We start from the raw sequence: 24,911 nt of genomic DNA, 5'->3' as shown, positions 1-24,911 counted from the left end.
TAGCACAAGTCTCTACTCTATATTGCAATAAACTACTATGCACCACATACTTATGTTTCATATCACACATGCTGTGTTGTATGGATAGCAATTGCTACATAGCAATATGCTATATAGTACTAAGACCTTTTATAAAACATACTATGTTTTATATGATGTGCTTCAAAAAATGTGCTACAGCACAGTGTACCACATAGCATACACTGTGTTATATACATATACAGTGTGCTGTATGGCATATTTAGTGTGCTATATAGAACATACATTGTTCTAAATAGCATGCAATTTTATTGGTAACACCTACAGTCTGCTATATAGCCCATAGAGCTTTCTAAATAGCAGACATCTTTATTTATTTGAATGTGAGAGCATATTTTTATATGATGGTCTACACCCACTGTTGGGCGTTGATGAAGTCAGTGGAGATGTCATGGTAGCTATTCCCTGCTATGTGTGATGGAGTTTATGGTTTTCAATCTTATGAGTGACTATCACGAGATTGAAACTGCACTATGTTGTGTTTTTAGAGGATGAGTTTGGCAATGTTCCTGGATTCATCTAGGCATATATTTATTTATAGCACATTTAGTGTGCTATACATCACACACATTTTGATTTATAGCACACGTATAATTCTCTAAATAGCATATACTTTGATTCATATTACATACAATGTGCTATCCAGCGCACACAGTTAGTATTCTTTTTTATTTATAGCACCTACAATGTGATACAATGTTATAAATAGCACACACTTTGATTTATGTAGTGTTCTAAATATCTTACACTTTGATTTATACTATCTACATGTGTACTACAGATACAATTTCTAAATACAATTCACTTTTGTTTTTGTGGCAATTACAATGTGCTATATAATGTGGCCATCAAAAAGAGACTATGCCTTTAGACTACTGCATTGATTTGAATTCATAACCTTTTTGTTATACGCTGTGGCTCTTACGAGTAAAGTATAGTCATGAACTTTAGGTTATAAGTGTGTCCTTTCAACTTAGCTTGATCATCTAGTTAGGATTCAAATGCTTACTTCTTTCTGTAAGACCTCATATTAAAGTGATCTAAAAAAGAAAAATGACCAAAATTTCATGCTCTTTCTATCTATGCATTCAGTTTGTGCTTTTGGAAAATGTATAAGGATCATTTATGAATTCCAAGGGTTATAAGTATGCATGGGTAGAAAAGAATTTATGCATGGGGTCATGTGATAGTCTTGAGGGTGCACAGAGGACAATGCATAATTTGGATAGCATGAATATAGATTTACAATGTGGTGTATTGCACATACCATTTGCTATCCACTCAATTAATCCATGTCAAATGTATACACATAACTGCTTGGAATGTGATCATGTGTTATGTGTGCTATATAGTTGTTTCATATTCTAGTATTCTCATGTTTGGTTGTTCATGCATACATATTTATTTATGATATTCAAAGTTGCGTATCTAGATGCCTACATTGGACAATGAATCTTCGAGAAACTGAAATAGTAACGCATGTTGTTGCATATGTTACATACAAATGATATTCTTGACAGATGCTCTTAACCATATTCACACGAACACATTTGCTTTACATGGAGTATCATGTTCTTGTCTTTGCAAAATATGCTTTGCATCAACAAGAATGGGCAAATGTGCAGCTTACAAGCATGCCTTTGGCAGGGTCAGAAAATTGTGGGAATCATGTCTTTGTGCCAAGCATATAGACTTAACATTCCATGACTGCAATTGCCGTATGGGAGATTTTGAATGCTAATGCTATAAAAACCATGCAATTTGCCCATGTGAAGAAGCAATGATGCTAAAAAATGTCGTTGTGCACGAGCATATCGATGTTAGGCTAATCAAGAAGCGGAAAAAGAACGTGGAAAGTTTTATCGATCAAAGAGATGCCAGTCAGTGGCCTATTATCAATGTTAAAGGAATACACAAGCAGACAAAACTTCATATACAAATTCAATGTTAAAGGAACAAGCAGACACAACTTCATATACAGATGGTAGGTAGACCAATTTAGGGAGTAAACTTCCTTTCTGGTGTCATTGTGTCTATAGTGGATTTTTTGAGAAGTACTCTTTCAAAGAGCAAATTGAAATTCTTTCCATGCATTGGCATACCAATCAATGCACCATCCTGGTTCAGATTACTTATCATCACAACAACATGGATGATAAAATGATCAACGAGATGGCCTTTTACATATCTAATGATAAAACATATGACATTCTTTGTACATTGTTTTTTGCTTCATTGCACATTGCAGGATTCTATGCACAAACTAGTTTGGATTAGGCCATGGCAAAGGGGAACAAAATGGTGGACATGCAATTATTAAAATCACACTTACACATGAGAAACTCAAGACCAACGGCATGGTTTTGAAGCAAGCAACTGATGCATTTGCACTTTTTATCAAATACAAGAAATAGTACTGCTTCTACCAATTAAAAGAGTAAGGAAACACCTACTAAAAGAGTGTTTTGAGAGATAAATATTAGGGATGCGGATAGGAGCAAGACATATGGTTATGTGGAAGGGTGGAGGGGCCTTGATAATTGCATAGCATTCATGGGTTTTAGAAGCGAGATGTGACACAAATCAAGAAAAGGGGATTCTCTTGCTGTTGCCATGCACGCATGCAAAAGGCCTGGAGATCTTGTGAGAACAAGTCCTATGTTCAAGGTTGGGCACAAGGCCTTCTTTGGCCGACTAATGAGGTGTTGTCTGATGAAAATATAGGTGAAGAACCTATTTATGAGGATTAGGAGGAGTTATTGAGTAATTTACTTATTAATGGAGACTTCTTCATTGTCAATGCAAAAGAGGAAAATTATGAAGGCATGGACTTATTCATTTCCGATGTAGCCATGCAAAGCAAATAGCCGACAAAGTGCTCAAAGATTCATAGTGCACTATTTGACTACACGTTAATGGATGGTACCACAAAAAAGGTAGTGACCATTACCATGAAAATAAGTATGTTTACTTTTTCTTCTCTCATCTTCTTACAGCCCTGAAGTTTGACATGGAGTTCATGGATACAAATGTAACATATACTACATATACTTTAACGTGCATAAAGCTATATACAATGCGTTGCTATATGATGCTGCATTGTGAGGCACATATTTGCTTCAAACTCTAAAACCTTCATAGGGTTGTACAAAACATTTTCATCTTCTCAATTGTTTTGTTCTATTAATTTAGTTATATTAAAAGACTTCAATTTCTTTAGTCTATCGACAAAGAGTTAATAAAATTTGGGATCATCAATGCTAAAATACGGAGGTTTGACCAACACATCATTGTGCCATGATTTGAACCACCAAAACTACAACTTATGCCTTATTACATTTAGACTATAGTAGAGATCCGATTGATTGTTAGTACATATTTTGTGGCCTACTACATTGAGCACTCAAATTGTGCTATATAGCACTATATAGTAGAGATCTGTGGCACATAGATTGTGCTATATAGCAAATATTAAGGTGCTAGATCTTAATGATTGCAAGTGCATAAAACATGGTTTATCAAAGATAAATATAATGTCAATGCTATATAGCACACAGCTGTGCTCTATAGCATATGTTTAAGTGGTATATATGACATTTGAGTGCTATGTAGCACATGCAAAAATAAATCCACATGATAGATTGTGCTACATAGCACAAGGACAAAGGATATAACACATCTTGTGCTGATTGCAACTCTGCTACTTGGTGTGTATCGAGATTAATACAATTTCAATGCTATATAATAAGAATAGTTAAAATTGTACATTGTGGTATTATCATACTCAAACAACGAAATGTACAATGTGCTATACCATATACCAATATGTAGCAAAGACATGATTATAAACTCTTGATTATTCATATATGACAAAAAAATTCGAAAGTATACATTGTAGTATTATCATACTCAAACAACGAAATGTACAATGTGCTATATATACCAATATGTAGCAAAGACATGATTATAAACTCTTGATCATTCAAAAAAAATCACAAGTACATAGCAGCTACATTAGAAGCACAATCGCTCCCATCCAAATGAGAAAATACATTTTACATGCACCAAAACGTGGCGATTGCATAATACATTTATTAGAAGACTACAAACCACCAAGCCTATCCCGTATTACTGTGTGATTGCATCTTCAATGTGTGGTGGTCTTAGCAAAGAAGACACATCTTTTTGATCGATCTTATTCATTCTTCATATTGTGTGCAATGAGATGCAATGTTCCATTGAATGAGCCAATATATCAAAACCTTTGTGAGGGATAAGGATCTTTTTGGTTCATTCAAGAGGCACTTGTATGCCACGTCATTGATGAGGAGCATGTTGTCATGGTCTACTTCTATGTAGTACCTCTACATGTCATATAGTTTCTCAAAGATAATTGATTTGTTCCAATAACCTTCAAGCACCCCAAGCACATCTCGAAATCAAAATGGTGCCTCTTTGCATTCATCCTAACACAATTTAAGAAGACAAATTTTTCTATAGAGATTGGGATGTGCCTATTGCATTGTGTCAGTCATGTTATGGTGATTGCGGTTGGTCTATAGAATGAATCTAAACAAATTTGAACATGCCAAAAGGAAGCCTTCTACGTGCTTTCAAACCATAATAACTTCATTTGGTTTTCCCTGAATAATGTTGAACCACTCACGATGCTCATATTCGGGTGACCTCGATCTCTGTAATTCATTATCTTGTTGAAAAAACTCCATTCATGTCAAGAGAAAATAATTTGCTTTTTGCGCCCCCTTGTACAAATACTCAAAGTGGCAGAACACAGGCTAATAAATGCTGACCAGGTCTCCACATCAAGTCTTGTTCAAATTGAACATCAGCCTCTGCATCATTGCCCTGCCTATGCATCATTAAATTTGGCATCAATATCAGCCTGCCCTGCTTGTGCATCATCAGCCTCTGCATCATCATCATGAGACTGGGCATCATTGGCTTGTCCTTCTTGCACATTATTAGCCTACCCTGCCTATGCATCATCGCCCTCTGCATGCTTGTGCCATCATTAGACTTAGCATCATCAATTTGGCCTTCATGTGTTATGCCTCACATGATCATAGCCTATGCAACATCATCAATTTGTGCAATACCATGAGCCTCTGGATAATGGTCTTGCCTTTCCTAAGCATCATCCACCTGCAAATTACAAGCCTGCCCTGTCTGTGCATCATCAGCCTATGCAGCATCACGCTACTCTGCATGTGCGTTATGAGCCTATGCATTATCAAGCCTGCCTACATGTGCATCATCAACCTATAACTACCATAAATTATTTATGAAACTTAAGTTTCATTAATTATTTATGAAACTTCACAACAATAGGCATGGAAACATTTCAACGATAGTAAACATGCAAGAGGACCAGACACAGTAAGCAAGGAAACGATTTAAGGCATGGCACATCACCATTATGAATCCAAGGACACATTTCCATTATATTGGAAAATCTTCTCAAAGGCTACATGGCAAGATGTGGAGCTATCTGGCAAACAGCATGTCGAACTACAGTCTACAAACTGCTTTCTTATAATGTCATTGAAAGCAATAGCCTTCATTGACATACCGGTCTTGCGGGCATGAAGTGAGATAGGATAATGTCATCAACCTTTGGAGAACCTGATGCTTCATTGGTTGTCTCCTCCATAGTCGCGTCCAACATTCATTGGCTCCCTAGTTGAGCCAACCAATTCTTGTCCATCCTCATCAACTCTTAAGAAGGCCTTATCCTTCATTCTTCTAGTCAATGGCCCTCCTTGCCTTCCAGTTTCCAATCCATCATCATTGTATTGCAAGGCTCTCTTTACAACCTGCTTTCTTTTTTTCTTTTCTGTGAGCCTGCATGTCCGTTTTATCCAGGAGTTTAGGCGTTGAACATGTGTAAGATGAAAATACCAAATTAAGAGAGTTTAAGCTTCATAGATGCAGTCATTACTGAATTGGCCTCCCTCTGATCATGGTTGGACTCCATATACGCTAAGTGACCGCGATTAGAATCCACAAATGTGGAGTCTAGATCAATATTCCTTCTTGTCTTTGGTGCCGAAAACAATTCCCCCCCCAGATCCTCCTCCACCTGCATGAGAAAATTAGTTTTGAAAGAACAATGAAAAAACAAAAAAATATATCTTTGTAAGACTAGAACATATCTAATCGTGAAAGAACAATGAAAAAACCAAACAATGGTTTAGAATTACAATGTAATACACATTGGTAAAATGAGTCATGTCTTGCTCATCATTGTCCTAAGTACAGTCCAAACTAGGACCCCCATCTGCATGTGAACATAATGAAACTTATGTTATTTCACAATAGACTTTATATGTAGGGAGAACATTTCTAAGGTAAAGAGCGAAGAAGATTGATGCTGGTCTGGAACAGATTCGTTTTTGACACCATAAATAGCCTGATTTTGCTGTGAAGATCCTGTAAGGCTAATCGTTTGGACTTAGATTGAAGACGCCCTGGTTTTTCCCTAGAACAGGGGTGGGAAAGCACAAAAAGCAAGCTCTTTTGTGTGCTGAGTAAAAAGTGGCTCTATTTATTTTAGGCATGTTTTCTATTGCTTTTTCTTGGAATTCGAAAATCTTCTAGAGAAGGCGCTTAAGGGCCATCTTTTCATGCTTTATGCCTGGCTTTTGCTGTATTTGGCTTACCAAACGCAGGCGCCTAGCTTTGGAGCAAAGTGCCCAGCTTTTGGGGATTCTTGCCACTTCTATTTATCATGATGAAGCACCCCACTCTCTTACATCAGAGTTATTTCAGCCTTCCTATAGCCTTGTATCCTCCCATAAGTTGCCTAGACTGGAGTAGGTTTTTGCGCCAACCCCGCGCACAGGGGCTAGAGATCAGACTTCCAAAAGCCCATGCCTATAGCTCTGATGTCCCATACCAACAGAACCCATTTCCAAGGAGCCACCAGCACATCATCTCGTGATCCCCCACTTGAGAGGGCAGGAGTCTAGGCTCAAGATCCAGACCAGACTATCTCGTTCGCACTAAATAGTAACACGATAATTTGACAGACTCGTGGTCTGTCAATACAGCAAACTTTCCTCCATACTGATAATGTCTCCAAGTTTTCAATGCCTGAATAACTACATATAATTTATTTTCCTGAGTAGGCCACCGGACCTCAGTGTCATCTACCTTTCCCTCTCAAAAGCTACAAGTCAGTCCTCTTGGAATGAGGTCCCACCTACCACGAAATCACTAGCATTAGCCTCAACCACGAATTGGACATCTAGGATCCAGTAAAGCCAATATAGGTGCTTCTTTCATCTTTAACTTGAGAGTTTGAAAATCCTCATTAAGATTGTTTATTGTCTGAGAATATACCTTTTGGATCCTCTCATGATCAATGCTAGTGCCCTCTTGTGATATCTTATGTCCAAGACACTAGGCTTCTTTGCGAAAGAATTCCCTTTGAAAGTCCTTCACGTACAGCTTCTCATGCCTTAGTGTCGCTAACACTATGTGGAGATGCTTGATGCTCATTGAGAGAATGGCTACACATCATGATATCATCTAAGAACAGGACCCCAAATTTATGAAAGACATCGTTCATCATCTGTTGAAGGTCGCAAGAGCATTTGTCAGTCCAAAAGAAGTACAAAGAACTCATAATGGTCATACCTAATTTGGTCCTATAGACGTCTTCCTCAGCTATCCGTATCTGGTGACCATTACGAAGGTCGATCTTTGTAAAATAGACGGCTCCCTGCAGCCTATCAATCAAGTCATTCACTCTAGGAAGGGGGTATTGGTTCTTCATTGTAACTTTGTTCAACTTTTTATTTTTCACACACATTCTCCAACTTGCGTCCTTCTTGTGCTTGAATAGCACTCGAGAGCATCCCAGGAAGATTTACTTTTCCTAATCTGCCGTATGCATAGGTATCCCTGACAACTGGCTCATCGTATAAGGTGCCAAGCTTACAGGCTAAACTCCTGGAATTAACTCTATCTGACGATCTAACATCCTAAACCAAGAGCTCAGATAGAAATATATCAACAAATCCTGTTTTTATTTCTACAAGTGCTCATGTTTCCCATGCATCTAGCTTGGAAGATTCATTAACATTATTAACTTCAGATGCAAAATTACACAACACACACTACTACAGTTCATACTCATAATTTGACATCATATTAATAGCTTCCAAAGAGTTTACAAACGGTGCAGAGTGGGACATTGAAATCACCTTGTAATACATAGGATACTCCCTCTTTGACAAAAGTTAACGTAATCAGTTTGGGCGTTCAACTTGTGCGGCCATTATTTCCCCAAAATTACATCCACTCAATCTAAATTCATCAACATGAAATCTAGATGATTTTTGGAGTAATTCTGTATGGTGAGGGGAACTTCGCATTATACCATCCATCTGGCGATCCCGCAATTCATAAAGAAAGCATTATCGTATCTTGCTTTTATTTCCTCATGAGGGTCCACTTTCTTAACTTTGTTATCCAATTCTCCTGTCATCCTTTCTTCCATTGACTTCATGTGAGTGTTGGTCATGACCTAAACTGTGTAAACGAGCTGTGGTGCAGGAAAAGATGTATTACCTCTTCAACAACTGCTTGCTTGCCCACCATGCTTTCCATTTTTTGTATTTTCCTCTCCATAGTCACTAGTCAAAACTTGAGTTCTCAGATCTCCTATTGTAGATTGAAAATCTGCTCCTGTGGTCCCAAAATACTCATGTGTTGTCTCTGATAAGTCTTCTTCAATGACAGGGGTAAGAGTTGTTATAGATGAGTAGGACTGTCGGCTTGTGAAACCGCTTGATTTTTTCTTCCAAGAAGGCAAGTGTCCCTTGCTTGATCACACTTCGTTTTCTACGCCCTTCCAACCCTCTGAAAGAGAACTTTGGGATCACAACAGCAAAGGTTTTTGGCTGGAATGTTCCATTTCGATGCCTTTGTTTTTTGCATTGACCCTCCAGCTGGGCGTTAACCCTTGAGTTGCGCAAGAGGGTTCAACCCAGCTCAGAGTGGGGAGGCAAACCTGACATTGACGAACTAACTACTAACTAAACTAAACTAACAACTAACCAGTGAGCTGACGAATTAAAGACCCGAATGGCTGATGACAGACCTCGTGAAGGAAGCATAACGAGGTTGCAGGTAAGGTGGGAGATGTCAATACCAAAATGTGAGTACAGTAGTGAGGAAGTGAGACTTATATGGTCCTCTCGATTTCCTCCTTTGTAGCTCTCTCGAACTCCTCTTTTTGCCCCTAGGCCTACCCCTAACTTGGCCTCTTTTTCCCCTTTATTATAGGTCCCCATACGTCACATGCACCAAGGTCAAGCCCAGGTAGCAGTAACAAAACTGGCTACCTTGTCAGCCAATCACAGCTCCTACGCAGCAAATTTGGCATGATTTGAGGCCTCAAAAGAGCACCGAAATGAATAGAAAGTGGACTGGGGGAGGTGCCTTTTATAGGCAGCCTCAACCCCCTCCCGGTCCAAAGAAAATGTGTCCTACTTCTTGCTTGGCCATACTACACAACTTTGATTAAGCAAGAATGTTAAACCAATTGTAAACTATCACTAGTTTCCAATGATGCTCCCATGGATTTCCATGAGCTGACTGACCAAACCTAGTAAGTAATAGATATCGGGTCTAGATCGGGTCTAGATCATATCATTAAATAAATCAATTTGCCAACTGCTTGATGCTGATATAATGTAGCATCTTGAAACTGTTTAGTCTCAGGTATTGTGACCTATTTCAACCGAGTGTCAACAAGTTTGCAATCTTTCATATCAAGCATCTCATCAATGTATTTTCTCTAATTGACAACAATACCATCTTTTGTCTTGATGATCTCAATGCCAAAAACAGAGTGTGATTCTCTTATATCTCTCATTTTAAACTGCCTACTAAATCATCTACATAAACTGCAATGACTGTCAAATTTTATCTTTCTTCTAAATGGAAAACCCACGATCATCTTCACTTCTTATAAACTCTTTTTATTTGAGGTATACATCAATTTTACTGTCCCAAGCTCTTGGAGCTTGCTTCAAACCATAAAACGCTTTCTTCCCCTTGCATTACCATATGTTCTTTTCCCTCTACTTCAAAGCATGGTAGTTGTTTTCTTTCTGAAGATCTCCATTGAGAAAAGTTGACATCCATTTGATCAATGTAATTGTCTTCATTCTAATAACTAGTGTAAAAGTTTCCTAAAATCTATTCCTCCCTAAGCACTTTGGCATCTACATTCAGTTTGACTTTATAATGCAAGCAGCTATGTTTTTGCTTGGAGGTAATTTCATAAGTTCCCATACATGCCTTCATATTCTTCCTCCATGGCTTGAATCCAATGTTCTGACTTGGTTACTTCTTCGAAGGATTCTAGCACTTAACATTTGTCAATAAGCAACATAGACTTTGATGTCTTGACAATATCCTGTGCTTCTTCTACCAGTTTATTCACCCATTCGGGCTGAGGTTTTGAAGTTGATGCAAGCTGATCAACATTTGTCTGTCGAGGAGAGTTTGATGACTCCAACTCCAGTGTCTCAGGTTGTTGTCTGATCAGATTACATCATTACCGAATTGTGGACACCCCATACTAGTTGGATTTCCTACCATTTCAACTCCCTAAAAGCAACTAATTCATGACCAGGACATAACCTTTCCTTGAACTTGATCTTGCCTTGGAAAGTAGACTTGGTGAGCTGTCAATGGTCTCCTCTTTAGCACCTCTAGATCTCTGAGCCTGCGTGCTCCACTGAGCGTATGTAGACTCTCTGTCCAAAGGATGCCTCCGCCTTGCTGTCCGGAACCTCAGCCTAGGTGGGCACCTCCTTCAAGCTTAGTCTGCAGCTCTCCAGCCCTCTTCTCTCCTCCTGAATGAGGCCCAGAAGATGTTGGTCTGTTGCTCCTTGGAAGGCTGCTCCAGGTTATAGTTTTGCGAGGCCAATAGCCTCTCCTTATATAGGCCCCAGGCCTGCCCAAAATAACCGACCAGGAGAGGGAGAAATGGCTGACCCAACCCTGGCTGACTTTGCTGCTGACAAAAGCCGCCCCAATGGGCTCTCGAAACCGGGCCTTAGGCCCTCTTTTCCATGCAGGGGCCCAGCCCCTATGCTGGTCTGTTGGACCAACTTGGTTGGCTGGTCCAACCGACCTGGAGCCCCTATAAGAGGGCAAGGGGCCAGCCCCCCTTGCTCCTTTCTCTGCTCCTTCTGTCCTGCACCTTTTCAGCCCTGTTCCAGCCCTCAGAACCTGCTCCAACAGCTCCGTACAAGCTGATGCCCTTGCCCGTACACTTGCTGATGTCATCGCTAGGTCAGCACCTCTGTTCCATACTGTTTTTCCTCTAGATATGCTGCCTATATGACAGCCTTGCGGCTGTCCATGTGGCAGCCCCTCAATCATCTTTTTCTTTGTCTGATCCCTGCCCCCATGGTAGCCCTGATGCTGCCCATGTGGCCATCTCTCAGAACCCAGGTTCACCCTCCCAATGCTCTCCTCATATGGGGTCTTACAAACAGGGAGATGAGCTATCCATTTCCAACAACCCCTCTCACCGACCCCCGTCCTGGCCCAACACCAACATGTCAATGACGATACTCTAGTGCCCTCTGGAACAGTCCGGTGTCGTCATAGCCCCTCTCTAGCATTTCAACCAGTGGCTCATGCTCCACCATGTCCGGTTCCGCTTTCGCACACCAGTCTGGTACACAGGTCCTATTTGGCAGCACCGGATGGCACCACCACCTTCAGTAACAAACCCACCTTTAAACTCGAGCTCTCCAGATACCAGCATCCTCCAACTGTCTCCCTCGTGATGGGTGAACAACCTGAAGTCCGCCAAGCACCAAGCTCTTGAGGGTCTGTTTCAACCCGTCCTCGGTCTGCAACCAAACACAATACCCGAGACATCATATCCCAAACACAAATCTAATTTACCTAGACTGTCAAGCTCCAACTGTGGTTCTATGAAGTTGTCCCTCTCTAAGTCACTGTCACCGTCTAACTCTAAGTCTTTAGGTCCTATCGAAGAATCCCTCTCTACTTCAGCAACCCTATCCAAGCACCAAGATGATTCTAGGCACTCGTCACTATCCATCACCTTCACAAAGGATCCTGACTCCTCTTCTGACCATTCCTCAAGGTCTGGCATCCTAACAAGAATACCAAGGTCCATGTATCTAATCTCAATAGCACACGGAATGGCCACCAAGAAAAGTTCCCCTATCGCCACCTGCGCTGACTCCTCTGACTCTGAGCTGTCACCCTTCTTCTTTTTGCATTCTTTCACAAAATGTCCTGGCTCATCGCAGTAGACACATTCTTCTCTTTCTTTCTCTTATTCTTGTTGTCTTCTTCTGAAGAGTCCGCTCCGTCGCATCAGTTTTGGGCTTACCTTTGCCAGGCTTACCCTTGCCCTGGCCTTTGCTCTTGTCATAAGCTATCAGGACCTTATCATCCTTGTTCGTACCATCGGACTTCTTTTCCCGAGCTTCTTGCGGCACCAGTGGAACCAGCTCCTCGAAAGTCACCGGCGAAGCTATGGGCCCTGCAGTCATCGTAGTCACAAAACTACTGTAGCTCCGAGGAGCATTCCTAGCAAGAGCCTTGCCATCCTAGTTGAGCTCGTCCTTTGACCAACTACCTCCAATTGATCCCGCACCACCTTCATCTTGGTGAAGTATTCCTATACCGATTCCCCTTCATCCATACTCATGTTGTACAGCTCTGTCTCCAGGTCCAAGATTCCCGCCTCATTCTCGAGCTCGTACATATCCCTCAAAGTCATCCAGGCCTCGAAAGAAGTGTCTTCCATCTAAGTATGCGGCAACACCACATCCACCGTCGTAACCACAATGATAACCAAGGCTTATGCATCCCGAATATGCCATGCTCTCACTAAAAGATAGGGTCTGCAGGCACTGTCACCGCCACCAAGGTTCTTATGGCTGGAGTAGTCACGGTGGCCTGAGGTATCAATTCCATCCCCGTTGCAATCCCCCACGACTCCCTCAACACCAAGTGGATCCGGACCTTCATTTTCCACAACGGGTAGTAGGTCCCGTTGAGCTTGCCTATCTCACCAAAGTTTGGGATCTTGTATCTATTGGCCATGATAATGAAAGGAAATAGGAAAAGGGTTTAGAGTGGCATACACCAACTTGAACCAGAGCCTCCCACCTGAGTACAATCCTTCAGATACCAAAACTAATTCCTCTGAGCAAGGAATCAAGGTCATCCTTCAACAAGGTCCTTGCCTTCAAGTTCCACTGCCTGAGAACTTCCATCAGGGCTTTGATCATGGTTGTTAAGACACTCGTTGTCATGTGCATGGATTGGTATCTAACGTGTACTGGGTACACAAGACTAGCTCAGGTAGCCTGGGGAGGCTTAGAGCTAGGCAGGCTTGATTCTCGGGTTGAGTGGCAAGGGTACGAACCATTTATAGGTCTTCGCTATTTTTGGCGCTGGGGGCCCAAGTCTATAAAAGGGGCCCAGGGGGTTCAGTTCTCAGGGAGCCAATGGGAGCAAGTTTCGTTCCCAGGTGCTAGGTCTGATCCTGGATTGAGTTGCGGACACGCACCTGCATCTTAGCGTAGCCCAAGGCCCAGTGGCAGATCCCAGGCTTCACAGCGCCACCTGGTGGTATGGGACACTAGGCTAGTTTGGATCTAATTGGGAGTTCGTGCCAGTAGCTCAGCTCGTGGCTCGAAGGGGACATCTTCTGATTCGGGATCACATCCCGTAGATGTCATGGTTGGGTGGTGAGCAGCCTGCTCAGTTCTCACGTTGTGCGTGTTTGTTTTGCAGATCAGGGGTTTCAGGAGTGCTGGGACGTGTCAATTGGTATCAAAGCCAGCTCCTGAGGTAGGAATTTCTGATGCGAATACTTTGGACGATTTCTTCCTCCAGGTATGCCCTAAAATTCGAAATTTGCTGCTGCAAATTCTGGTTGGTTCATGGGTTATCAGGGGTGGTCAGGATGTAGGGAAAAGGTAGGAGAAAGAGAGAGAGTGATTCGAATTTGCTGAAGGGTTAGGTGAGAGAGGGATGAGCGTAGCTGGGAGAGAGCGGAGGTGCAAGTAGGAGAGGCGATAGAGGAGCTGAGTGGCAGGCGTGCAGATCGTGCTAGTTAGGGCTGCATGGGGGTAGAGAACGCAGAGGCGTGAGGCTGTGTGATACGCCAAGGCTGGAAGGAGTTTCGGCCAGGGCAGGGTGATGCGCAAGGGGCGGGAACAGGGTGCGGCCACTTTGTGGGAGGTGATGCTTTTTTCGAAAAAGCACCACCCTCCAAAGTTGGGAGGGTGAGCTTTTCTGGGAAGCAGGGCTTCCTAGATTAGCTGCCCTATTCCCTATATAGCTTGGCAAGGTTCCAAGCTCAGCCACAAGCCTTGCGTGAGGAGCCCTCTTTGCCCCAACGACTAGATTGCGCCATCGGGATTCGGGACAGCCTGCGACAGGCTGCCGTACAACCCGCGTCAGCAGCCGTACACCTGCGTCAGCTACTGCACACCCACGTCAGCAACTGTACGGATTGCGTCAGCATCTGTACAGATTACGTCAGCAACCGTACGGATTGTGTCAGCATCCGTACAGATCGCGTCAACATCCGTACAGTCCACGTCAGCATCCATACTGTTTGCGTCAACAGTACGGCCAGCAGGAGGATTCTGTACTGAACGGATTGTTGCAGATCTCCGTACTCTGCAGCCTGCAGCGAATTCAGCAAGAGGAAGACTTCGGGTTTATTGCGCCCGCGGTTCGCCAGTTTTCAGCATCCTCTTCCGTCAGCATCTCTTGGGACGGTTCTTCTCTGCTCCACTCTCCTTTCAGCTTCGATTCCCTCAGTTATTTCTCTCAGTTATATTCATTTAAATCAGATTTCAGATATCTCTGATTCTGCAAATCCCGAGTTCACCATGGGAGATCAGGATTTGGATTACACTCCTCTGGGAGAGGAAGACCAGGGTCTTTATGACGATCTGATTACGAAGAAGGCCTTCAGTGAATTCACCACTGCTCTGGATGGAAAATTCGAGCAGGTTAATGCGAATCAAACGGGGTTGACACAGCAACTCCAAGGGATTCAAGCGACTCTCACTCTTCTGGCTAGCACTGTGCAGGCACTCACGCATGTGGATGCCATGGCTTCAGTGCTAGGTCCGAACATAACTCCACACCCTTTTCTGGGAGATCAAAAGTCTCGAACTAAGGAGGTGGTTGACACTTGGTTACACAAGTGGCAGGTACACTTCCAGTTCCACCCGTACCCAGATGAGAAGAAAATCCAGCTTGCAGCCGGTTTCATGTCAGGTAAAGCGTTGCTATGGTGGAAGGAACTCCAACCTAAGCCGGATACATGGATAGATTTTGAAGGGGTCTTCAGGAAGAAGTTCCTAAAGAAGGAGGACGATTATGATATCGTTGGCAAGCTTAAAGCCCTCGATATGTCAAAGCTGAACTTGTCATTTGAAGTTTATCTTCAAAGGTTTCGAGATCTGCAGACCAGGGCCACAAAGATGAATCCAGTGACCTTGTTAGGTTTCTTTGTGGATGGTTTGCCAGATTCGTACAAGTTGCAAATCAAGAACAACAAATGTACAACGTTGCAAGAGGCCATGAATTACGCGCATATTTATGATGATACCATGGCCGGTGCAAAAGCAACTACAGTTTCCGACACGAGTGGAAAGAACAAACGCAAGTTCTTTCAGCCTACGACTGGTACCGGGGAGACGAAGTCTACGGACAATGCCTCCAAGAAAAACTTGACTCAGGCAAAGAATGGTCGAGCCCGTTTCCTTCGCACATTGAAGCTTAAGAAAGAAGGACATTGCTTCTATTGCGAGGAGCGGGGCCACACCAAGAATGAATGTCCAAAGCGAAAGAATCAAAAGTTAGTGCTTGGACCGAAGCTCCAGGCGGGTCCGGGTACCAAAGCCAAGGGAGCGAACCAAGTTTCGATGACAGGTATTTTTGTAAATGTCATTACCTGCCCGCTTTCTTGTAATTGCACTTTCAATACTTTGTTGTTTGGTTCCCATGATCTTTTCCGAGTTTATGGAGAAGTTATGGACCAACAGGTTCACATTCTCTTTTATCCGGGCAGCTCTCACAACTTTGTTAATTACAAATTTGTGCAGAAGATGGGGCCGTCCACAGTACCTAGCGATCACACCTATGAGGTGCAGCTTCCAGCTAGGAAGCAGTTTTGGGATCGCAAGGTTGAAGAGCTTCCTATCCGGATTCAAGCTTACACAGGGGCTCTCACGTGTTATGTTATGCACCTGGAGCATGTAGACTTATTAATCAGCATAGAGTGGTTTAAAACCCACAATATTCAGATTGGATAGACGGAGCATACACTTTCTTTTGTAGATCAGGACACCCAATTTTGTATTCAGTGTGATAAAATTCCCTCTTCTCAGGGACCTATTGTATCTGCGATGCAGCTTCAGAATATATTAAACACTTCTCATTATGATGTCTATCAGTGTGTTTTAATTCCGCTTTCTTCATTTGTTGTTTCGGTAATTAACAAGAATGATTTAAGTGTGTTTGAACACCATGAATTGAGAATGTTGTTAGATAGTTTTCAGGATGTATTCCCTACTCAACTGCCGGAAGGTTTACCTCCACAACGGGCAGTAGATCATCGCATAGACTTAGTCCCAGGGGCTCAACCTATTAGTGTACCACCTTATAGGATGAGCCAGCTAGAGGAGGATGAGTTAGCTACCCAGCTACTGGATTACCTGAATATGGGCTATATTCGCCCAAGTAAATCACCTTGGGGAGCACCTGTCCTCTTAAGAAAGAAGAAAGATTCTACATGGAGAATGTGTATAGATTATAAACGATTAAATAAAGTGACAATTAAGAATCGATACCCTCTACCTCATTCCGATGATTCGATAGACCGTTTGGCCGGAGCGAAGTATTTCACTAAGATTGATTTGCATACGAGTTATCACCAAATCCGTATCTATGCTAAACACATAGATAGAACCGCATTCCGAACTAGGTATGGTCATTACGAGTTCCTTGTATTACCTTTTGGTTTGACCAATGCTCCTGCCACCTTTCAGCAGATGATGAACAATTTGTTTCGGGATTATCTGGGCAAATTTGTTGTAGTGTTCTTAGATGACATCTTGGTATATAGTCGAACGCTTGAGGATCACATAGGACACCTCCGGATTGTCTTAGTTATTCTAAGACAGCATAAGCTCTATGCCAAGATGAGTAAATGTAACTTCTTTATGAAGGAGATCATTTACTTAGGACACAAGATTTCTTCTGAAGGTATTAGCATTGATCTGGATCGTATCCAGAAGGTTAAATGGCCTATCCCTCAAACTGTAAAACAATTTCGTTCTTTCCTAGGATTTACGGTATTTCTACGGAAGTCTGTGCGTGATTATTCACATATCACGGCACCCCTAACAAACATATTGAAAGGTCGTGGACGCAGGTCTACCCAGCCGATCTCTTGGAATGATCCATTGAACAAGGCTTTTGAAACCTTGAAGTTCTCTATCAAGGAAGCACCCGTTCTTGCATTACCCGATCCTACCCGGCCTTATGTTTTAGAGGCCGATGCGAGTGATTATGCGATTGGGGCAGCACTATTCCAAGAGGGCAGACCTGTAGCTTTCGAGAGTAAGAAGCTAGACAACACTCAATATCGTTGGCCCACACTCGAGAAGGAACTTTATGCTGTAGTGTATGCTCTTAAGATTTGGAGACACTACTTGTATGGTTCAAAGTTCCTTGTATTGACTGATCATCAGTCAATTAAGTATGTGTGTGATGGATCGGAATTGAGGGGACAAAAAGCTAGATGGGCAGAATTAATGCAGGATTTTGATTTTGAAATACGTTATCGTAAGGGTTCATTGAATAGTGTGACGGATGCCTTAAGTTGAGTTAAGTTTGTAAATGCTCTGTCATTTACGGAAATATCCTCAGACCTATTTCAATCCTTGAGAGGGCTATACGCAATTGATAGTCATTTCAGTTCTTATTGGCAGAGAGTCCAGGATGGGAGCTCCATGGTTGACCAGGACTCAGGGATTGTGCCACCTATGGTACAGGCGGCGGGAGGTCAGTGGATGATTAGGAACGGCTTGCTGTTCCGGAATAAAAAGATTTGTGTGCTCTGGATGTTCGGGACCTTAAATCCAAGATTCTATGGGAGTGTCATGATTCTCCTAGTGCTGGACATCCGGGTATACATAGGACTCTGTCTCTTGTGAAGCATACCTTTTATTGGCCTAAGATGCGTGCATTTATTGAGAACTATGTAGTAGGTTGGCGGGTTTGTCAGGTTACTAAGGCAGAACGCCTTAGAAGCGCGGGTTTATTACAGCCATTACAGATTCCAAGTAATAAATGGGAAAGTATTTCCATGGATTTTATTACTGGTTTGCCTCGAACGCGCAAGGGTCATGACTCCATTTGGGTCATAGTTGACCGTTTGACAAAAATGGCTAGATTCTTACCTACTAGAACAACTATTTCAGCTGTTCAGCTGGCTCATGAGTTTGTGGACCATTTGTTTAAGCTGTATGGTTTGCCATCTGACATAGTCAGTGACAGGGACTCAAAGTTTACAAGTAACTTTTGGACACTTGTTTTTGAGAAGTTAGAAACTACTCTAAGTATGAGTTCCTCAGATCATGCACAATCCGACCGATGGCAGTACAGAGAAGGTTAACCAGTTGGTTAAAGACATGCTTCCGGCATATGTATCTAAGAGACAGTCTTCATGGGAAGATTATCTACCTATGATAGAATTTGCTTACAACAGTGCAAAGCATTCTAGTACTGGTTACAGTCCTTTTATGCTTATGTACGGGTTTCAACCTAAGTCACCAGTTATGGTTGGATTAAAAGGAATTCAAAACGATGCTGCTAAGAACTTCTTGCTAGACATGCAGGAAATGTTGCAGTTTGCCAAGGAGTCTATTAGAAGTGCCCAAGATTGGGACAGATTTTATGCTAATAGACATCGTTCACCTAGAGAGTTCTCTGAAGGAACGATGGTATATTTGCGAATTCCTAAGGAATCCAAGAGCCTAAGTACTGGTTTGGTTCCGAAATTATCCCCCAGATACCGTGGCCCATTCAAGGTCATTAAAAGAATTGGACCAGTTGCATATCGACTAGAATTGCCTCCTGATGTTAAAGTCCATCCAGTCTTTCATGTCAGTAGAATGAAAGAAGTCTTGGGTGCGGATGATCAACTTGTTTCTCCTCACGAGATAATAGAAGTTACAGATTTGACTTTTATTCCACACGAACCTGAGTGTATTCTTGAATTTCGTGACAGACAGATTCGTAATCGATCTATCACGGAATACAAGATCAAGTGGAAGGATCGTGTTGAGGAGGATGCAACATGGGAGACATTACAAAACCTCCAAAGAACATTTCCGGATTTTTTAGCGAACTCAGGAGTGAGTTCTTAGAGGAGGGGGAGTATGTCATGTGCATGGATTGGTATCTGACGTGTACTGGGTACACAAGACTAGCTCAGGTAGCCTGGGGAGGCTTAAAGCTAGGCAGGCTTGATTCTCGGGTTGAGTGGCAAGGGTACGAACCATTTATAGGTCTTCGCTATTTTTGGTGCTGGGGGCCCAAGTCTATAAAAGGGGCCCAAGGGGTTCAGTTCTCAGGGAGCCGATGGGAGCAAGTTTCGTTCCCAGGTGCTAGGTCTGATCCTGGATTGAGTCGCGGACGCGCACCTGCATCTTAGCGTAACCCAAGGCCCAGTGGCAGATCCCAGGCTTCACAGCGCCACCTGGTGGTATGGGACACCAGGCTGGTTTGGATCTGATTGGGAGTTCGTGCCAGTAGCTTAGCTCGTGGCTCGGAGGGGACATCTTCTGATTCGGGATCACATCCCGTAGATGTCATGGTTGGGTGGTGAGCAGCCTACTCAGTTCTCACGTTGTGCGTGTTTGTTTTGCAGATCAGGGGTTTCAGGAGTGCTGGGACGTGTCACTCGTGTCTTATCATAAGACACTTAAGACACTTAAGGCACGTGTCTTACCTTAAGACACCTTTAGACACTTGTTTTCTTTTTTTTTTTTTGGGTGGGTGGGGGGTAACAACAACATTGAGTTTGACTTAGCCATGCTATCATCGATGGTGACTTTGGATCTAGCAGTGGCAGTGACCTCGTAGATTCGGATTAGGATGAATCTTTAGAGATTTGAGTCTTGAGAGTCGAAAGTTTCCTTTCAATTATATGTATCGAGAATCGAGATGCAGATTTCATTCATGTCACATGTGACAAGATTCAATTGTCCGTTTAAACCTTTAAGTACTCAAAACTTGTGAGCTCTTGAGCTGCGAGTCTTAACTTTAAGTTTAAGGCTTGAGTGACGAGTCTTGACTCTTAACTACATTGTACAAGTGCCTTGTTACTTCTTGCATTGTTTAAGTGTAGCTTGTTGTACTTCTAGAATCTAGCAGCGAGCTATGCTAGCAAGTTGTACATTTATATACTTATACATATATTAATTAAATATTTATTATTATAATCACAATGGCGTGTCTTACGTGTCTTATCTTTAAGACACTTTAGACACTAGTGTCTGAAGCGTGTCTAACGTGTCGTGTCTTAGTAAACTTGTGACACCCACAGCAGTGAAAGACTGATAGTTAGCCCAGGAATTACACACGGCAGTGTTTCACTATGGAATCAATACTTCATTAAGTATGTGTACTTCACAACATTCATGTGTATGTGCAGACTGTGCTCAAAGACAAAGAGAGAAGCAACACTTATATTTCCATCTATCCACAAACAAGACAAGATACAATACCAAAAGATTCTCGTACTAAATGCCTAGCACTTCTAGATCTCTGAGCCTGCGCGCTCCACTAAGCGTATGTAGACTCTCTGTCCAAAGGATGCCTCCACCTTGCTGTCCCGAACCTCAGCCTAGGTGGGCACCTCCTTCAAGCTTAGTCTGCAGCTCTCCAGCCCTCTTCTCTCCTCCTGGACAAGACCCAGAAGATGCTGGTCTGCTGCTCCTTGGAAGGCTACTTCAGATGATAGGTTTGTGAGGTCAATAGCCTCTCCTTATATAGGCCCCAGGCCTGCCCAAAATAACCAACCAGGAGAGGGGGAAATGGCCAACCCAATCACCCACTCCCTGACTTTGCTGCTGACAAAAGCCGCCCCGATGGGCTTTCAAAACAGGGCCTTAGGCCCTCTTTTCCATGCAGGGGCCCAGCCCCTATGCTGCTCTGTTGGGCCGACTTGGTTGGCTGGCCCAACCAACCTGGTTGGCTCAGCCAACCAGCCCCTATAAGAGGGCAAGGGGCCAGCCCCCCTTGCTCCTTTCTCTGCCCCTTCTGTCCTGCACCTTTTCATGCCTGTTCCGGCCCTCAGAACCTGCTCCAACAGCACCATACAAGCTGATGTCCTTGCCCGTACACTTGCTGATGTCATCGCCAGGTCAGCACCTCTGTTCCCGACTGTTTTCCCTCTAGATGTGCTGCCCACATGACAGCCTTGCTGCTGTCCATGTGGCAGCTCCTCAATCATCTTTTTCTTTGTCTGGTCCCTGCCCCCACGGTAGCCCTGATTCTGCCCGTGTGGGCATCTCTCAGAACCCAGGTTCACCCCCGCAATGCTCTCCTCATATGGGAGCTTACAAACTGGGAGGCGACCTATCCATTTCCAACACTCAGATCATGTAGCTTTTTTGACACACAACCTCTATAGGCTCTCTTGAAGCATTCACAGAGATGGGCAAATACATTCCAGTATATACTCTGAAGTTATGCCCACAAATGAGGTTCAAAAGGGCCACAAAGAACGGAGTCAAGCCTGCCTGTGATTCTCAGTTCGTTAAATTGAATATATCCTAGGTTTACATATGCCAAAATTGGCATCCTCAACATTACTGTCAGTGCCACTGTTTAGCTTGATATAGATTGTCATACCTCAAGACGTGATGAGAAGTTCAAAAGGTTTGACTAGTTTCTTGCAGTGTCCATGAGATGTGTCCCCTTTCTTCTGATCCAGTGCAACACCAATGTCCTGGTACATACCCTATTACACCGCAGTGAGTTCTGGTACATAGCCTTTCTCCTTCATTAACCTTTTTGATCTATTCGATTTGGCATTGATTATTTCACCCTGTAGGATGCTTTTGTCTCCAACAGTAAACTCATGCACCTTGTTTTTTAGCTCAATCCATGCCCTCCCAGGCTTTTTCCAGGCATTGGCACCTTGTTTCAGCTCTTGTAGCGTGCATACATTTTCCCACATTTGAGCACCAGCAAAGATATTAGACATGAGCTCATAACCAGCAGAGATGTTAGGATCCCACAAGACAACTTGATCAAAGCAATGCCTTCCGATGTCTATGTTGTGGTATGTTCTGCAGGCAGTAAGCAACGCCATCCACCCAAAAATGTCAGGATGAAGAGGCATAGTCTGGAGTAACTCTTTAGCCACACCCAAACATCCTGCACGGCCAAGAATGTCAACCAAGCAGCTGAAGTGTTCAATGCTTGGTACGATGCCAGGATTTTCAATCATAGAACTAAAGTAACGACAGCCATCTTCTAATTGGCCTGTGTGACAGCAGCTTGCAAGAATACTAGCATAAGTTCTTCTATCAGGCTTCAAACCATGTTCTTGCATATCCAGAAAATACTGTCTAGCTAGTTCGCAATCACCATGTTGGGCATATCCTGCAATCAGTGCACTCCAAGACACTGAATCTCGATGCTGCAGTTTCTCGAATAATTTGCTTGCCTCCTCCACGCACCCACATCTAGCATACATGTCAATAAGCGTGTTAGCAATAATTGTATTGGGTTCAAGTCCAGTTCTGATTAATTGGTCATGTATCAGCCTCCCCTCTCCTATGGCTCCTATGCCACCACATGCTTTCAATATGCACAAAAAGATCACTTTGTCTGGTCTGATATCCTCTCGTTGCATTTTCTCAATTAGTTCAAGTGCTGGAAGATAGCACTCAAGCTGGGCATATCCAGCAATTAGTGCAGCCCAGGACACTTCATTTCGATCTGGTAATTGGTCAAATACTTTGTGTGCCTCCCGCAGGCTCCCCGATTTGGCATACATGTCAACAAGGGTGGTGCCAATGACTGTATCGAATTCACATTCCCTTCTAATAATCTGGCCATGTATTAGCCTGCCCTGCTCTATGGCACCAATGCTGCCACATGCTTTTAAAGAAGATGAGAATGTGACAGAGCTTGGCTCCAGTCCAACCTGTTGCATCTTCTCCAAAAGTTTGAGGGCAGGAAGAGCATGTCCATGGTGTGCATAACCTGAAATCATTGTGTTCCAGGACACCACATCGTGATTTAGAGATTCATCAAACAGTTTGTGTGCCTCTTCCAAGCTCCCACATTTTGCATACATGTCAACAAGACTGTTTCCGATCACCACATCTTCTTCGAGACTAGTTCTGATGATCTCATCATGTATTAACCTTCCCTGCCCCATGTCTCCTATGCTAGCACATGCCTTCAATGTGCATAAATATATAAATTTGCTTGGATTTATGCCCATGCCTCGCATCAAGATATACAATTCAAGAGCCCTCACGCTTTCTCCAAGCATGACATGTGCTGAAATGATTGCATGCCAGGAATAAACACTAGGTCTTGCAACCTTGCAAAACACTATGCTTGCTTCCAGCAAGCTCCCACAGCAGGCAAACAGGCGGATAAGGTGGTCCCCTAAAACACCTACTGAGGAGAGTCCACTATTGACCATGAGAGAATGCAATCGCCTGCCAGCTGCCACGTCTTTCTCTTTGATGCATCCAATAAGCGAATGATAAATGACGTCCCTAGATAATGGCATCCCTCGCTGGTTAAAAAGGTCCACTGCACGATCTGTATCATCCAAGGACCCAAGGTGCAGGGTTTTCTTAGATCTCAAACAGATTACAAAGTGCCACCGTAAACAGCCACCCTAGTGAAATCAAAGATCCAAGGAAGGAACAGGGTTAAAAAGATGTACGCGTCATATAAATCATAGATTGTGTGAGCATTCAAGCCTCCTCTAAAATACCTCTTAAGAGTCCAAATCAGACGTTCTTGTTTGATACCAGGACGTGGGTTGTACATTGCCTTTCTAGCGAAACCACAGAGTGCCCAAGTTTGCTTTCACCATAAGGAAATCGGCAATACCATGGACCACCTTGAATTTTCTGTACTCCCGGATGGTAATGCTCTATACACTTTGATCTATACGCCTTCGAATGGTATGTGTTTCCTGAATAACGAAAAGCTCAGTGCCAAATGAGATTATATTATAATGGCCCTACCATATTATAATGGCCCTACCCTCTAATGGGTTCGCAATACATCTTAACGTTTCCCAATGAACCTCGAACGACAGAAAATTTTCTGCCACCCGACCATTTGTGCCAGATGGGTTAGGTTCAGACAGGGAAGGGACTTTATGGAATAAAGTTGAATAGGTAAACCAAAAATAAAAAAGTGTGCCAACCGACCATTTGTGCCACATGGGTTAGGTTCAGACAAGGGAGGGACTTTATAGAATAAAAGGTTGAATAGGTAAACCAAAAATAAAAAAGTGTGGGCAAATTAAGGAGGGAAAGGATAATTAAGGGGTAAGTAGAGAGAGGGGAGGTTGAGAATTAATGCAAGTAAAGTTTTAACAAAAAATGCTAATAAGTGCAAGGCAATGAGCCGATTAAGAAAACGAAAAAAGAATGGGTGGCGCCATAATGGGGTGTCCATGTTGAGTGTTTGAGGAGGGGACAACATTATTACGTGTATGGGGGGGGCTTGTGTAGAGTGAAAGGGTGTGAATAAAGAGC

The 24,911-nt window shown here is 42.9% G+C and overlaps 1 protein-coding gene across 2 annotated transcripts; it reads right to left on the bottom strand.

The window, feature by feature from the left end:
* Positions 1-5,631: 5,631 nt before the first annotated feature.
* Positions 5,632-24,502, bottom strand: LOC147892763 (putative pentatricopeptide repeat-containing protein At3g15130). 2 transcript variants are annotated; one of them, XR_015542355.1, is made up of 3 exons: positions 24,137-24,502; positions 5,999-6,139; positions 5,632-5,901 (listed from the first exon to the last, which is right to left on the bottom strand). XR_015542355.1 is itself a non-coding variant. In XM_087387502.1 (2 exons), exon 2 carries the CDS (start codon positions 23,924-23,926, stop codon positions 22,136-22,138), a length of 1,791 nt encoding a protein of 596 aa, XP_087243628.1. In that variant the 5' UTR covers positions 23,927-24,037; positions 24,137-24,502; the 3' UTR covers positions 21,431-22,135. The 2 variants fall into 2 exon arrangements, 1 of the variants encoding a protein (XP_087243628.1); XM_087387502.1 differs by lacking the exons at positions 5,632-5,901; positions 5,999-6,139 and adding an exon at positions 21,431-24,037.
* Between the last annotated feature and the right edge of the window lie 409 nt (positions 24,503-24,911).

This window comes from Dipteris shenzhenensis, chromosome 16 (genome assembly GCF_047967505.1).
Source record: "Dipteris shenzhenensis isolate YYH24624 ecotype China chromosome 16, Dip_SZ_1.0, whole genome shotgun sequence".
NCBI classification, from domain to species: domain Eukaryota; kingdom Viridiplantae; phylum Streptophyta; class Polypodiopsida; order Gleicheniales; family Dipteridaceae; genus Dipteris; species Dipteris shenzhenensis.
The sequence above is the reverse complement of the archived record's forward strand: the minus strand, read 5'-3'. Positions and strand labels throughout refer to the sequence as shown.